At 44.2% G+C, this 12,828-nt stretch overlaps 1 protein-coding gene and 1 long non-coding RNA gene across 7 annotated transcripts in view; one reads left to right on the plus strand and one right to left on the minus strand.

Moving 5' to 3' along the window:
* TBC1D31 (TBC1 domain family member 31) overlaps window positions 1-6,703 on the plus strand; it is a 62,873-nt gene extending 56,170 nt beyond the window's left edge. For 3 of the 5 annotated variants that reach the window (XM_067017442.1, XM_067017441.1, XM_059042782.2), the window contains 2 exons: window positions 3,792-3,884; window positions 5,617-6,703. In XM_067017442.1, the coding sequence (XP_066873543.1) occupies window positions 3,792-3,884; window positions 5,617-5,750 (227 nt within the window). In that variant the 3' untranslated portion in view covers window positions 5,751-6,703. Of the gene's footprint in view, window positions 1-698; window positions 1,423-3,791; window positions 3,885-5,616 lie in introns of those variants that run through there. The other 2 variants (XM_067017440.1, XM_067017443.1) reach the window with 2 other exon arrangements.
* The window catches only part of LOC136792897 (uncharacterized), a 30,332-nt gene that overhangs the window by 8,952 nt on the left and 8,552 nt on the right, over window positions 1-12,828 (minus strand). The window lies entirely within an intron of this gene.

The following is a 12,828-nucleotide window of genomic DNA, read 5'->3' on the forward strand; positions in this document are numbered from 1 at the left end:
ACTTAGTCTGTGGGTCTCTCTGAGGATCTCTCCCAGAAACATGCACATACACGTGTACACACACACACACACACACACACACACACACACACACAGCACTTTCCCATAATCGTTTTTGTGGATTCCCCAACCAAACGCCTCCATGAACTCCTTGCATGCGACAGAACTTGTTAAAAGTAACTAATCAGTGGCAGAGACTTGCCTGTCGTGGTGAGTCAGGTTAGGCCAGCTGGAGCAGAGAGCTCTGTACACGGAGGGTTAAAGATACCACTGCAGAAGGCAGGTGATGGGGACCTTCAGCGCCAGGCTGAGAGCAGTGGGTTTCACCCCGTTTACCAGCCTGGCTGCAGAGCGGCACGGCCTGCGGAAGACAGAGGACGGGGCTTGCCTCCTGGGCGAGGAACGCAGTTAGGGAAAGGAAGGAAACTTAGTTTGTACCTTTTTGTTCCTTTTGAATTTTGTGAGGTACAGGTAATCCCACTTCAGTAAATAAATACTAATTTTAAATAATAATCACTTTGGGGGCTTTAAAATAAATACAATAAATGAAGGGAAAAAGCAAGTTGTAGCACAAAAAAGTATAGAAAAAACTTTCACTTTTTATATGTTCAAATTTGTTACAGTTAGCCAATGACTTTTGATAACATTACAAATTTTTTTTAAAATGCATAGTCAGGACCTCACATTTAATTCCGTAGATTTAAAGAAAATGGAAAGGGCCCTGGTGGCGCAGTGGTTGAGAATCTGCCTGCCGATGCAGGGGACACGGGTTTGAGCCCTGGTCTGGGAAGATCCCACATGCCGCGGAGCAACTAAGCCCGTGAGCCACAACTACTGAAGCCCGCGTGCCTAGAGCCCGTGCTCCACAACAAGAGAAGCCACCGCAGTAAGAAGCCCATGCACTGCAACCAAGAGTAGCCCCTGCTCGCCACAGCTAGAGAATGCCCGCGTGCAGCAACGAAGACCCAATGCAGCCAAAATTAAATAAATAAGTTTTTTAAAAAAACTGGAAAGCTAGATTTTTGTTTTAAAGTTTCACAGGTGAATCTGCTCAGCAGTGTTTGAAATGTTGCTATAAGCAAAGGGGGGGAACCATTGGCTGTGTGATATTTACAAGACGGCATTTAATTCATCCTCCCTAACAGCCGTGGGCAGGATGGATTTAGGAGGACAGATGAGAGACAAGGAACTGTGAGATCTCAGATTTGGAAGGATCTGATATGTGAATCATCTCTGCAACATTGCAATAGTGGTTATCCAGCCTATGCCAGAACACTAATAGAGCTGGTGAGCTCGTTACCTCATTCCATTTTCTGCCAGTATTTTATTTAAAAGTTGCTCCTTCCTTATGTAAAGCTGAACCTGCTTTTCTTTTTGTAAAACCCTCTCATTAAAAACTGTTCTCTGGTCAGAATGGCCATCAGAAAAGTCTACAAATAAATGCTGGAGGTGTAGAGAAAAGGGAACCTTCCTACACTGTTGGTGGGAATGTAGATTGGTGCAGCCACTGTGGAGAACAGTATGGAGGTTCCTTAAAAAACTAAAAAGAGAATTACCATATGGCCCAGCAATTCCATTTCCTGGGCATATATCCAGAAAAGACAAAAACTCTAATTCGAAAAAATACAGGCACCCTAATGTTCATTACAGCGCTATTCACAATAGCCAAGACATGGAAGCAACCTAGATGTCCATCAACTAATGAATGGACAAAGATGTAATACATATATACAATGGAATACTACTCAGCCTTAAAAAAGAATGAAATAATGCCATTTGCAACATGGATGGACCTAGAGATAATCATACGAAGTAAGCCAGACAGAGAAAGATGAATCACAGGATATCACTTATATGTGGAATCTTAAAAAGTGATACAAATGAACTTATTTATGAAACAAACAGACTCACAGACATAGAAAACAAACTTGTGGTTACCAGAGGGGAAAAGCGGGGAGAGGGATAAATTGGGAGTATGGGATTAACAGATACACGCTACTATATATAAAATAGATAAACAACAGGGACTTAACTGTATAGCACAGAGAACTATATTCAGTATCTTGTGATAAGCCAGAATACAAAAGAATCTGAAAAAGAATACAGAAATGAACCAGTTTACCATACACCTGAAACTAACGCAACCTTGTAAATCGACTCCAATTTAAAAAGAAACAAACTGTTCTCTAGAGCAGTGCAGACAGACCACGCTTACTGCCATGATGGCCCTTCACAGATTTTAAGATGCCTCTTATATTCCATTCCCTGACACCAGTTCAAATTAATCATTTGGTAATTAGTCACATTATCTTAATGGCTCATTGAGCTAAAAGGATGAGTTAAAATCATTTGCTGAACACATATGTATGGAATCTTAAAAAAAAAATGGTTCTGAGAAACCTAGGGGCAGGACAGGAATAAAGACGCAGACGTAGAGAACGGACTTGAGGACACGGGGAGGGGGAAGGGGAAGCTGGGACAAAGTGAGAGAGTAACATTGACATATACACACTACCAAACGTAAAATAGATAGTTAGTGGGAAGCAGCAGCCGCATAGCACAGGGAGATCAGCTCGGTGCTTTGTGACCACCTAGGGGGGTGGGATAGGGAGGGTGGGAGGGAGAACCAAGAGGGAGGAGATATGGGGAGATATGTGTATGTATAGCTGATTCACTTTGTTATAAAGCAGAAACTAACACACCATTGTAAAGCAATTATACTCCAATAAAGATGTTTAAAAATTAATTTAAAAAAACACAAACAACACACACACAACACACACACACACACACACAAACCATTAGCTGAAGCTCCTGAGCCCAGGTGATGGGAGTAGAAAGGAAGGGACATCCTAAGTGACATTAGGATGAAAAAATCAAAAAGACTCTGATGTCTTATTGGATGTAAAGCTGTAGGAGTTAGGAAACAGTAAAAACAGAGCTGAAGGGTGAGTATAAGTTTTGAAGTGAGGGGAGTGATGTTAAAAAAAATAGGAGGTGGCACCGGTTAGGTGTGGAACACTGCCATGCTTCCGACTCTAGTAAGTCCAGGTAAAACTTGCCTATCGCTTGGGACGTCCCTGGTAGTCCAGTGGGTGAGACTCCATGCTCCCAATGCAGGGTTTCATCTCTGGTCAGGAACTAGATCCCGCATGCTGCAACTACGACTCTGCATGCCACAACTAAAGATGCCACGTGCCGCAGCTAAAGATGCCACGTGCCGCAGCTAAAGATGCCACGTGCCGCAGCTAAAGATGCCATGTGCTGCAGCTAAAGATGCCACGTGCCGCAGCTAAAGATGCCATGTGCCGCAGCTAAGACCCAGCCCAGCCAAAATAAATAATAAAAATAAAAATATTTTAAAAAACAAAACAAAACTTGCCGATTGCTGCTCCTGGTCTGCTGTATATTGTGATCATGCGTTGCCTGGTTAAAGCTGGTAGTGATCAGCTCACGGTTGTCAAGGAAGGTTTGCTAATCACATTTACTAGTCTCTCCCAGCAAATGGTTGGGATCTCTATACTAACACCTGTATTTTTCAGTTGTTTGTTGGCTTTTTGTTTTAGCTAAAGGTGTTTTTAAAGTACTTTACCAAAACTGCAGCTCAGCTCTTAATTCTCACTAACTGTACTTCCCTTGCCTATTGAACGGTGACAGCATTCTTCCCAGAAGAGAAAAACTAAGGGCCTTTTTCTCCTTGGCAATTTTAATTCACCAGGGACCATCTGGAATTAATCATGGCTTTCTGTCCACTCCCAAACGTTCTCTGTTTTTTCACTTTTATAACACAGTGCCCACGTGCCAAGATGAATGGGTCGCCTCAAGCTGTTTGCCTAGAACCTCACAGTTAAAAGACATTTCTGACACGGAGTCCTTGACACAGAGTAAGTCAACAAACAAGAAAGATGTCTTCTGTCATGTTCAATTTAGCAATATTTAAGCACGATTGTGGCTTAACTTATATTTGTAGCATGTTGAGACCATTTTCCCAGGGCATTGATCATGGAAATCCTACAGTGGAGTCAGCAAGAGTCTCAAGTTTCCAGCTGGGGAGAAAAACTGGGTCAGTTCGAACCCCAAGGAGAGAAGGCTCGCCAAACGTCCTTAGTGAGACTATTTCTCTAGCACCAGCACTACTGCCCAGAACAGAGTTGGCGGCTCCAGTAGAAGTCCGTCACTAACTAGATTAATGATATTCATGACTGTTTTTTTACATCCTCGTGAAAATCTCAGGATCAGTTTTCAAAGCTATTACATATTTGAATTTTCTCAACTCTTATTCTGGGCTGAGTTCACTCCAACAACCATTGGACACGTGCCTGCTCTGGACCCTGAGATGTCCTGCGGGGCCAGCTTGCTCAGAACTGCTGAGGGCAAGTGGCTCCACGTTGATTAGTTGCCTTTTGATCCCTTGACTTGATTAACTGTAGGTTTTTGTTTATTTCTGGAAGGGATGGGATGGAAACATCTTACAGAAATGCAGTCACAGCATTAAGCCCATAAAGGAGCTAACGGTTTCCCCAGTAAAGTACTTGATTTGTTTTTAAAAGGAGGGGAGGGGACTGGAAACTCTGTTAGACTTTATTTCAACCAGCTTTTTCAGTAAAACTGTCATATAAGTGAAGCAGAATTTAACAATGTGTTTTGAGTTCTTTTAGAAGAACAGATTTGTATATAATGTCCCCAAAAGACCAGCGTTATAAGAAATATACCTGATAACAAGGCATGCGTTCCAGTGTTGTGTAAAATATATCCTTGCTAGCTCATACTCTTATGTGCACCTCTAAATTCTGTGTCAGGATGTGAATTAAACCAAAAGTCATGTGTAAGTCAAATGAAAGGACAGGAGATTCTCAACTGTTCCGTTTTCTGACACGTCAGAACTTTTTAACTAGATAGTTCTAAATTTCAAAATCCAGTTGAGGACCTTTGGCAAGTTTCTCATTTGGCAGCAAGATAAGAAAAGCATAAATGTTTTATTCCTTGAGGGAAAAACAGTTTTCAGAAATTGAAGCTATTTGAATGTGTAACTAAGTTTCAGAGAAGTATATTTTTAAGACGCTTTTTTGAATTCTAGTATTTACTAGCCCCTCTAAATCAATGTGAAATTACTGTTACACTTGGACACGTTGTAATGCTCTAATCTTGATTCTGGACTCTCCCTGTGTTGGCCACTATAAAAAGCACTTGATTTATTTATTTAAACATTAGGAGAAGTGGTCATGGTGTACATTTCACAATATTAATTTTGGCACCTTGGAATTTTCTCATTACAATAAAGCACCATGGTGAAGAAACTTACTATTGCAAAGAGCTCAAATTCTCTCTTAAACAAGCTTTCTTCCTAATTTAAAAGGTCATCTGTATTCCCAAATCAAAAAAAAAAAAGCTAACCAAAAGCAGATAAGTTCTCTAATAGCATTCATTCAGTTCAACAAATAAATATTTGACTTGTAAATGGAACCACATGGGCAGATAATATGTTAGGCTTTTTGTTTAAGAAGTTTGGTTTTTAGAATATTCATTTCATTATTGCTTTTTTTGCAACGTATTTACCTTTAAACACTATACCATCGCTAAAATTAACTGTTGTTAATTTTAAATTTTGTTTTCAAGTTTCATTAAACCAAAGAAAAACACGTTGGGACACCATGGAATGGGATCTTATGGAGAGAGTGAGAAATCTCCGCCAGAGACTCGCCACCCAGGCTCGAAACAGAAATCAAACGCCTCATCTTTTGGCTACTTAGGAGGCTGGTCACCTTGAGAGAGTCAAAGAGCAAGATACCTATTTTGCAGTCAGTGACACTGATGTTCAGATTATTTATTTTAAATTCCTATAAAGATCAACCTTTTGTATGAAAAATATGTGTGGGGGCTTCCCTGGTGGCGCAGTGGTTGAGAATCTGCCTGCTAATGCAGGGGACACGGGTTCGAGCCCTGGTCTGGGAGGAGCCCACATGCCGCGGAGCAACTAAGCCCATGAGCCACAACTACCGAGCCTGCGCGTCCGGAGCCTGTGCTCCGCAACAAGAGAGGCCGCAACAGTGAGAGGCCCGTGCACCGCCATAAAGAGTGGCCCCCGCTTGCCACAACTAGAGAAAGCCCTCGCACAGAAACGAAGACCCAACGCAGCAAAAATAAATAAGCTCCTACCCCCAACATCATCTTTAAAAAAAAAAAATGTGTGTATAAAAATTATGTGTTCTTAATTCTGGTGCTTTGGGACTTGTAAATGGCTTATTGTACTTTTCACAATAAAAAAAAAAAATTGAAGCTTTTAAAGCTTTGTATTAGGCCCTTTCAGGTTGCAAGGACCTTACGCGTAAACCTCAGGAACTTTAGTGGATGAGGTTTTATTTTAAAGGTGAACGGAGAAATAAAGAACACGACGCCACCTCAGCAGCTGTGCAACCAGGACTGAGCCTGAACTCGGCAGCAGCGCCAGAGCACAAGCAGCGAGGGTAGGTCCACCTGAGAGCCCCTCTGCCCTCAGCAGCTGGCCCTCCCCTCCTCCGTGGTCCGCCGTACCAACAGCACCCGGGCCACTGTCTCCTCCTGACGGCACCAGCTCAGCTCCACAACAGGGCTGCTCCTGGCTTCATCATCTTGGCAAATTACTTCCCTGAACCCATTTCTAAAGGGAGAGTAGAAACAGCACGTGGTCTTTGATGTAAAGATTAAATAAGATCATGTATATAAAGTTCCTGATATCGTGCTTTTCCTGGTATGGTGCTTAACACACAGCACACAGTACATACAAGTGTTTTGTTTTGTTTGTTTGTTGGCACAAAGCATAACCTTATGGTAAGCCAAATGCTCTCTTTTGTCCAAAGTCCTAAGAGAATACCCCATTATAGGACTTCCCTGGTTGGCGCAGTGGTTAAGAATCCGCCTACCAATGCAGGGGACATGGGTTCGAGCCTTGGTCCAGGAAGATCCCACATGCCTCAGAGCAGCTAAGCCCGTGCGCCACAACTACTGAGCCTGCTCTCTAGAGCAGGTGTGTCACAACTGCTGAGCCTGCGCTCTACAGCCCGCATGCCACAACTACTGAGCCCACGCGCCTAGAGCCCGTGCTCCGCAATGAAGAGTAGCCCCCACTCGCCGCAACTAGAGAAAGCCTGTGCACAGCAACAAAGACCCAACACAGCCAAAAAAAAAAAAAAAGAAAAACACCTCAGGTTACATCAGGAAAAACAATTTTTAAAAAATACCCCATCATTATGCAAGGCATTGGTTTCCCAAGAGCACTTTCATCAGCCTCATTTTCTTTGTCAGTTTGTTAGAAGCGTACCTTCATGGGCTAGGCTGGTGTGTGTATGTGGCAACAGAAAGTCACAGGATATAAAATACTTCCGGTGTGATGGCAACTTCGATGAGCTAGAAATTGCTCACCTAAAAGGATTTGAATTCTAGGGACTCCCCTGGTGGTCCAGTGGGTAAGACACTGCCCTCCCCAATGCTCAGGGCCCAGGTTCAATCCCTGGTCAGAGAACTAGATCCCACACACATGCCGCAACGAAAAAGCCCACGTGCCAGAACTAAAAATCCCATGTGCCGCAACAAAGGATCCCGCGTGCTGCAATGAAGATCCCGCGCAGCCTAAATAAATAATTCTTTTTTAAAAAACATTTGCATTTTAAAATACTGTGATTCTGCCAGCCAGAATCAACTGTATATTGCCCGTTTTTGACCTCTACTTCAGGTCCTCTTACTAGAATTGACATCCATTCAGATTGGTTTTGCAAACTGTGCACGTGTGCACACACACACTCTTTTATAGTATTATATTTTAAACTTCTAAAAGTTTCTATCCAGTGAAAGTGGGTTATACGTACTTTCAATCACATGAAGTTCTTTTTTATTACATTCTTCCCTCCAGTTTTCCCTGAGCCTGCAATTCTCCCAACAGTAATCTTGATAAAGTCACTCACTGGCTTAGCAGAGAGGTAGTTGGCTGAGTCTCATAAGTCACGTGGGATTGCTTGGCATTTCAGAGGTTATCACATTTAATGAAATCTATGAAATACATTTCTGATTATCTCTTCCTGCTTCTTGACAGTATATCCTCAACCTGACCCCAATTTCTTTTTTCTTTTTTTTTTTTTTTTTTTAAATATTTGTTCGTTTGGCTGCACTGGGTCTTAGTGGCGGCACGTGGGATCTAGTTTCCTGACCAGGGATTGAACCCGGGCCCCCTGCATTGGGAGCGCAGAGTCTTAGCCACTGGACCACCAAGGAAGTCCCCCAGTTTCTTTATAATATAAATTCTCTGGGCATTGAATGAAGGTTGAGCTTGGCTAAAATTCTTCCCACACTGACTACATTCACAGAGCTTTTCTCCAGTACTCCCTTGAGTTAGTTGGAGAAGAGCAGTTCCTAACTGCCTTTTCATATTTATCACATTCATAAGGTTTCTTTCTGGCTGGATAAATGTGGGGCTTCAGCTAAATCCCTCTCCACACTGACTCCACTTAAAGAGTCTTCAGTATGAATTCAATGGCGTTGAATAAGTTACTGACTTGGTTAAAGGCCGCCTCACACATTCACAAGGCTCTTCTCTGGTATGAATTCTCTGATGTTGAGCAAGATGTGAATATTTGCTAAAGGCCTTCCCACTGTGACTCCACTTGGACCGTTACAGCAGAGTAGTGATGGCTACAGACACTGCCAAAGTGTTCATCTATTAGTGTGGGTGCACTTAACACGGATTCTTAATGTTTAATCTCAGATCAGTCTGGGTCCAAACAGGAGGTAAACCACGTAATCTGAACAAGAGAAGTTTAATGTAAAGAGTTAGTAGGCTACGATAGGACAGTACGTATAAAAATGCGAAAGGGTGCCTAGGGCTGAGGGAGAGTACCCAAGGAAGGACAAACTCGGAAGGAGGTCCCTCCCTCCTCAAGGCTCAGGCTCAGAGCCCACTGGCCAGCAGAGGGGTTGCTGGACTGCCCAGGCCAGAGCTGGCCCACCTGCACGGGCAGCAGGAAGGAAGTGGCCAGGGTGCAGGCGACGCAAGGCTGCCACGTGGAAGCTCGTAGGAAGCCAGGACCCTGAGTGTTACCATAGCCATGTGTGGCCCGCGTGGGCCATGTTGGGAAGGGGGCGGTCACGGTGAGACAGGCTGGGACCCGGGACCCTGCGCTGCAGCGCTTGCACCTAGGCAAACGTCTCCTTGATCGACAAAATACAAAGAAACTACAAGGGACTAAAACTAACTGTGTGCATGGGCAGTTGGGGCAAATTGTGGACAAGATACAAAAGGACCGAAAATCCCAACTTCCACTTCTAAAGAGCCAGAAGCAAGAGCAGGGTGGCAGGAGCAAAGAGCAGCGTTCTGAGCATGCGCCCTGCACTCAGCGTGACCGGAGAGGTGGACAGACACCTAAGCCACCCCTCTGGTCTGGCCCCTGGACCCACCCCTACCTTCACCGCAGATAAGGAACCAGCTCCCCGGCAGCGTGGGGAGTGTTACTTGTTTTCACTCCCACCTGCTGCAGCAGGGGCCCCAAGAAAGCCTCGCCTGAATTTTTTGTCTGGCCTCATCCATTTCTATTAAGGAAGGCCAAGAACCCTTGTCAGTAACAACGGGGAACCGCCGCCCGGGGCACAGGCGGACCAAGGCCAGAAGCCAGGCGCTCAGAGCGCGTCGGGGCTGCTGCTGCATTAGAAGTGGACGTGCCGTGTCCGTGTTGGGGGGACCACAGTGAAGCGGTCCTCAGGCTGGGCTGCGAAGTCACTAAGAGGTTGCGTGCTCTGGGCACACGGCTGGCACAGAGCGCCACTGGGCGTCCCCACACACTCCGACCACCGAGGGACCACGAAGCAGGAACTATCAATAGAAGAAAGAACGCAGCACGTCTGAGCTAGAGAGGCCCCATTCCTCCCGCAGTGTCCTCCCGCGCCCTCTACTGACAGCCTCACGCCGTGCACACCATAAGGAGAAAGCTTGAAGGGTCTCATCTGTTTTTGCAGAGCAGGCACTGAAGAGTGAATCTGGAGCTCAGAGGCCATAAACTGATCACAGGCACTCTTGTGCAATTGAAAGTGGCTCTAAAAGTTTACTTGGTTGGTTGGCAGAAATGTGAACTCAATGTTGCCCTCTTTAATTACACAGAGATGCCAGGATATCCCTGATGTGATGTAGACGCAGGTGTGATGTAGATGAAGGCATAGGAAGGCTTGGGAAGGTATGAACGCAGGAGTGGATTTATCACGTATGAACTTCTCACTTTCTTTCCAACTACATGCTCAGCCCCAGAGACGCTCCCTTCTTAAGGCATTGAGTGAAGGGAGTATCTGCAAATTTGAAAAACTCTGGCGAGAGACGCCCATCAATATGCTTCCTGATTTCAGTGGGGATAATGGGATTTCATGCAGCAGAGGCCAAGTGTTAGTGGTTTAACTACCAAAGACAACCATTTACAGCTGCAGGCAGCAGAGAAGAAGTATTAAGGGATTCTTGGCTATCAGTAATTGATTATGTTTTCCCTAAGAATGAAATAGGTAGGCAGCCTGCGAAAATGTTGCTTGATATATGTAACAGGAAATCTTAAGATCTGGTGGCCCAAAACCTGACTTGAGTCACTGTTACTGAACCAAACTTGGGTCCACTCGCCTGCATGCAGCTAAGCCAATCTACCAACACTGGGTCGGGGTGAAGCAAAGCGCAGGATTTAGTGCAGGGCACCAAGCAAGGAGTCCAGGCAGCTAATGCTCTAAAGGCCCAAACTTGCCAGTAGCTTTCAGGAAAAGGTTTTCTAAAGACACAGTGAGGGAGAGGGGTTGTGGGGTGTGTGACCAGCTCGTGGACATTCTTCTGATTGGTTGGTGGTGAGGTAATCAGGAGCAATATCATCAACCTCCTGGTTCCAACCCGTCTGGGGTCTACGTGCTTGTGGGCAGCATGCGGTTAACTCTTCCACCTGGCGGGGGTTTCAGTATCTGCTAAACTGCTCAAAAGATTTGACTCAGATTTTTATCTATAGCCCTCAAGGAGGAGCTGAAAGTCCCTGACTTTGTTTAATGGCTAAACTATTGTTATTTGTCTTGCGTGACTGTTTTCCTTTGTTTCTGCGTTTTCTCACTTCTCCAATTAAATTTATCTTTGGCACTTGGGGAAGGCCTAGGAAGTTAAAGTTTTTCTACAAACAAGAGGCAAGTGGAGGACATGGGGAGGTCTGTCCCAGGAAGGCCCTATAGGGTCCTACTCAATGACATCACCATAATGGAGAGCTGTGTCTGTCACCCATTTTCCAGACCTAAACTCATCCCCAGATTCAAAGCCTTTTTTATTTTTTTAACTGACGTATAGTCATGTTAGTTTCAGGTGTACAGCACAGCGATTCAGTTATACATATATAGTCTTCAGATTCTCTTCCCTTATAGGTTATTATGAAATACTGAGTATAGTTCCCTGTGCTAAAACACAGCAGGTCCTTGTTGGTTGTCTGTTTTATATTCAGTGTGTCTTGATTGAAGGGAAGACCAGGTCCCTATGGTGAAGGACTCTGCAGCTGTGAATGATACATATATATGCTATAAATAATCCCTCAGTCCTTTCCAAAGAGATCTGTTGGCACTCACCTGAAAGATTGGGTAGCAGGAAAAAGAAGCCACCCAGCCCTTTCAGGGATTACTAGACATTGGCTGTAGAATGACACTAATTACTAGGGCCCACCAAAGTCAGAGCTAACAGTGGTCAGGTGAAAAAGGAGCCTTGGGCCAGTTTGAATTGCAGTGGATGCAATAAGGCCATGAAACCAACTGTGGTGATTTTAGGTACCTGAATATATAATTGGAATAAACATATTTTACAAAGGGAAGAATCTCTACACTGGTGCTATGACCCACTGAGTAAGGGTCATTGGAATAGGAAGAGCCAAGTGAAGGCCTCTGAAAGTCCTCCCTACCACGATGTTAACCCAAAACTATTATCACATCCTCAGTGGAGAATTGCAGAGACAGGTGTGCTATCAAAGACTTGAAAGATGAAGAGGTGGTTATAGCTTTCACTGTTGCTGAGTCCAAGATCCTGGTGCTTGCTTCAGGACAGGCCAATAAATGGAGAGAGGAGTTGCTGGGGGCAAGGAATAGTGACGTTATTCACAAAGCCAGCAGACCAAGAAGACGGTGGACTCATGTCCCAAAGAACCATCTTGCCTGTGTTACTTCAGGCTTCTTTTATGCTAAAAGGGGAGGGAGTAAAGCCAAACACTTCCTGGTTCCCATCAGCCTTCAGAGGGTATATGTTAATTTCTTCCTTGCTGCAGTCATGCACAGGTGGGCCTGGTCAGGGTGTTTCCTATGAGCTAAACAAAGGTATTTCAGCTTAAGCTCATTACCTGGGAGGCAGGGTTCCCAGAGAGGGACCATTATGTAAAATTTAAGCTTATAGGCAACATCCCCTTAGTGATTAACTTGTATTAATAATCGAATACAAAGGTTATTCCCTATTACAATCCCCTGCTGTCAATGTCCGTTCCACAATCTTGTGGCAAAAGGGATGAAGATCGCTCTGGCTACTTACTGCTGAACAGAGGCAATGACTATGCCTTAGAATCTTTAGTCCTTTTTTATCTACAATTATTTGAACCTGATGAAACTCCTTAGCACTTTGTTGTCTAATTTGTAATTGAACTTGGGATTTGGGTTCTGGTTCCCAGTACATGTACTAAATTCCTGTGCTACTTATTTGGACAAAATTAAACAAATTGGTTTAAGCTTCTCCAGCTATAATGAAATTACCATCTACTTCAGTTGGATAGGCAGGCCTGTTGGAGGTCAAGTCATGAACAGAGGTTAATATAATGCCCCAAGTTTTAA

Source organism: Kogia breviceps, chromosome 17 (genome assembly GCF_026419965.1).
Source record: "Kogia breviceps isolate mKogBre1 chromosome 17, mKogBre1 haplotype 1, whole genome shotgun sequence".
Taxonomy (NCBI): domain Eukaryota; kingdom Metazoa; phylum Chordata; class Mammalia; order Artiodactyla; family Physeteridae; genus Kogia; species Kogia breviceps.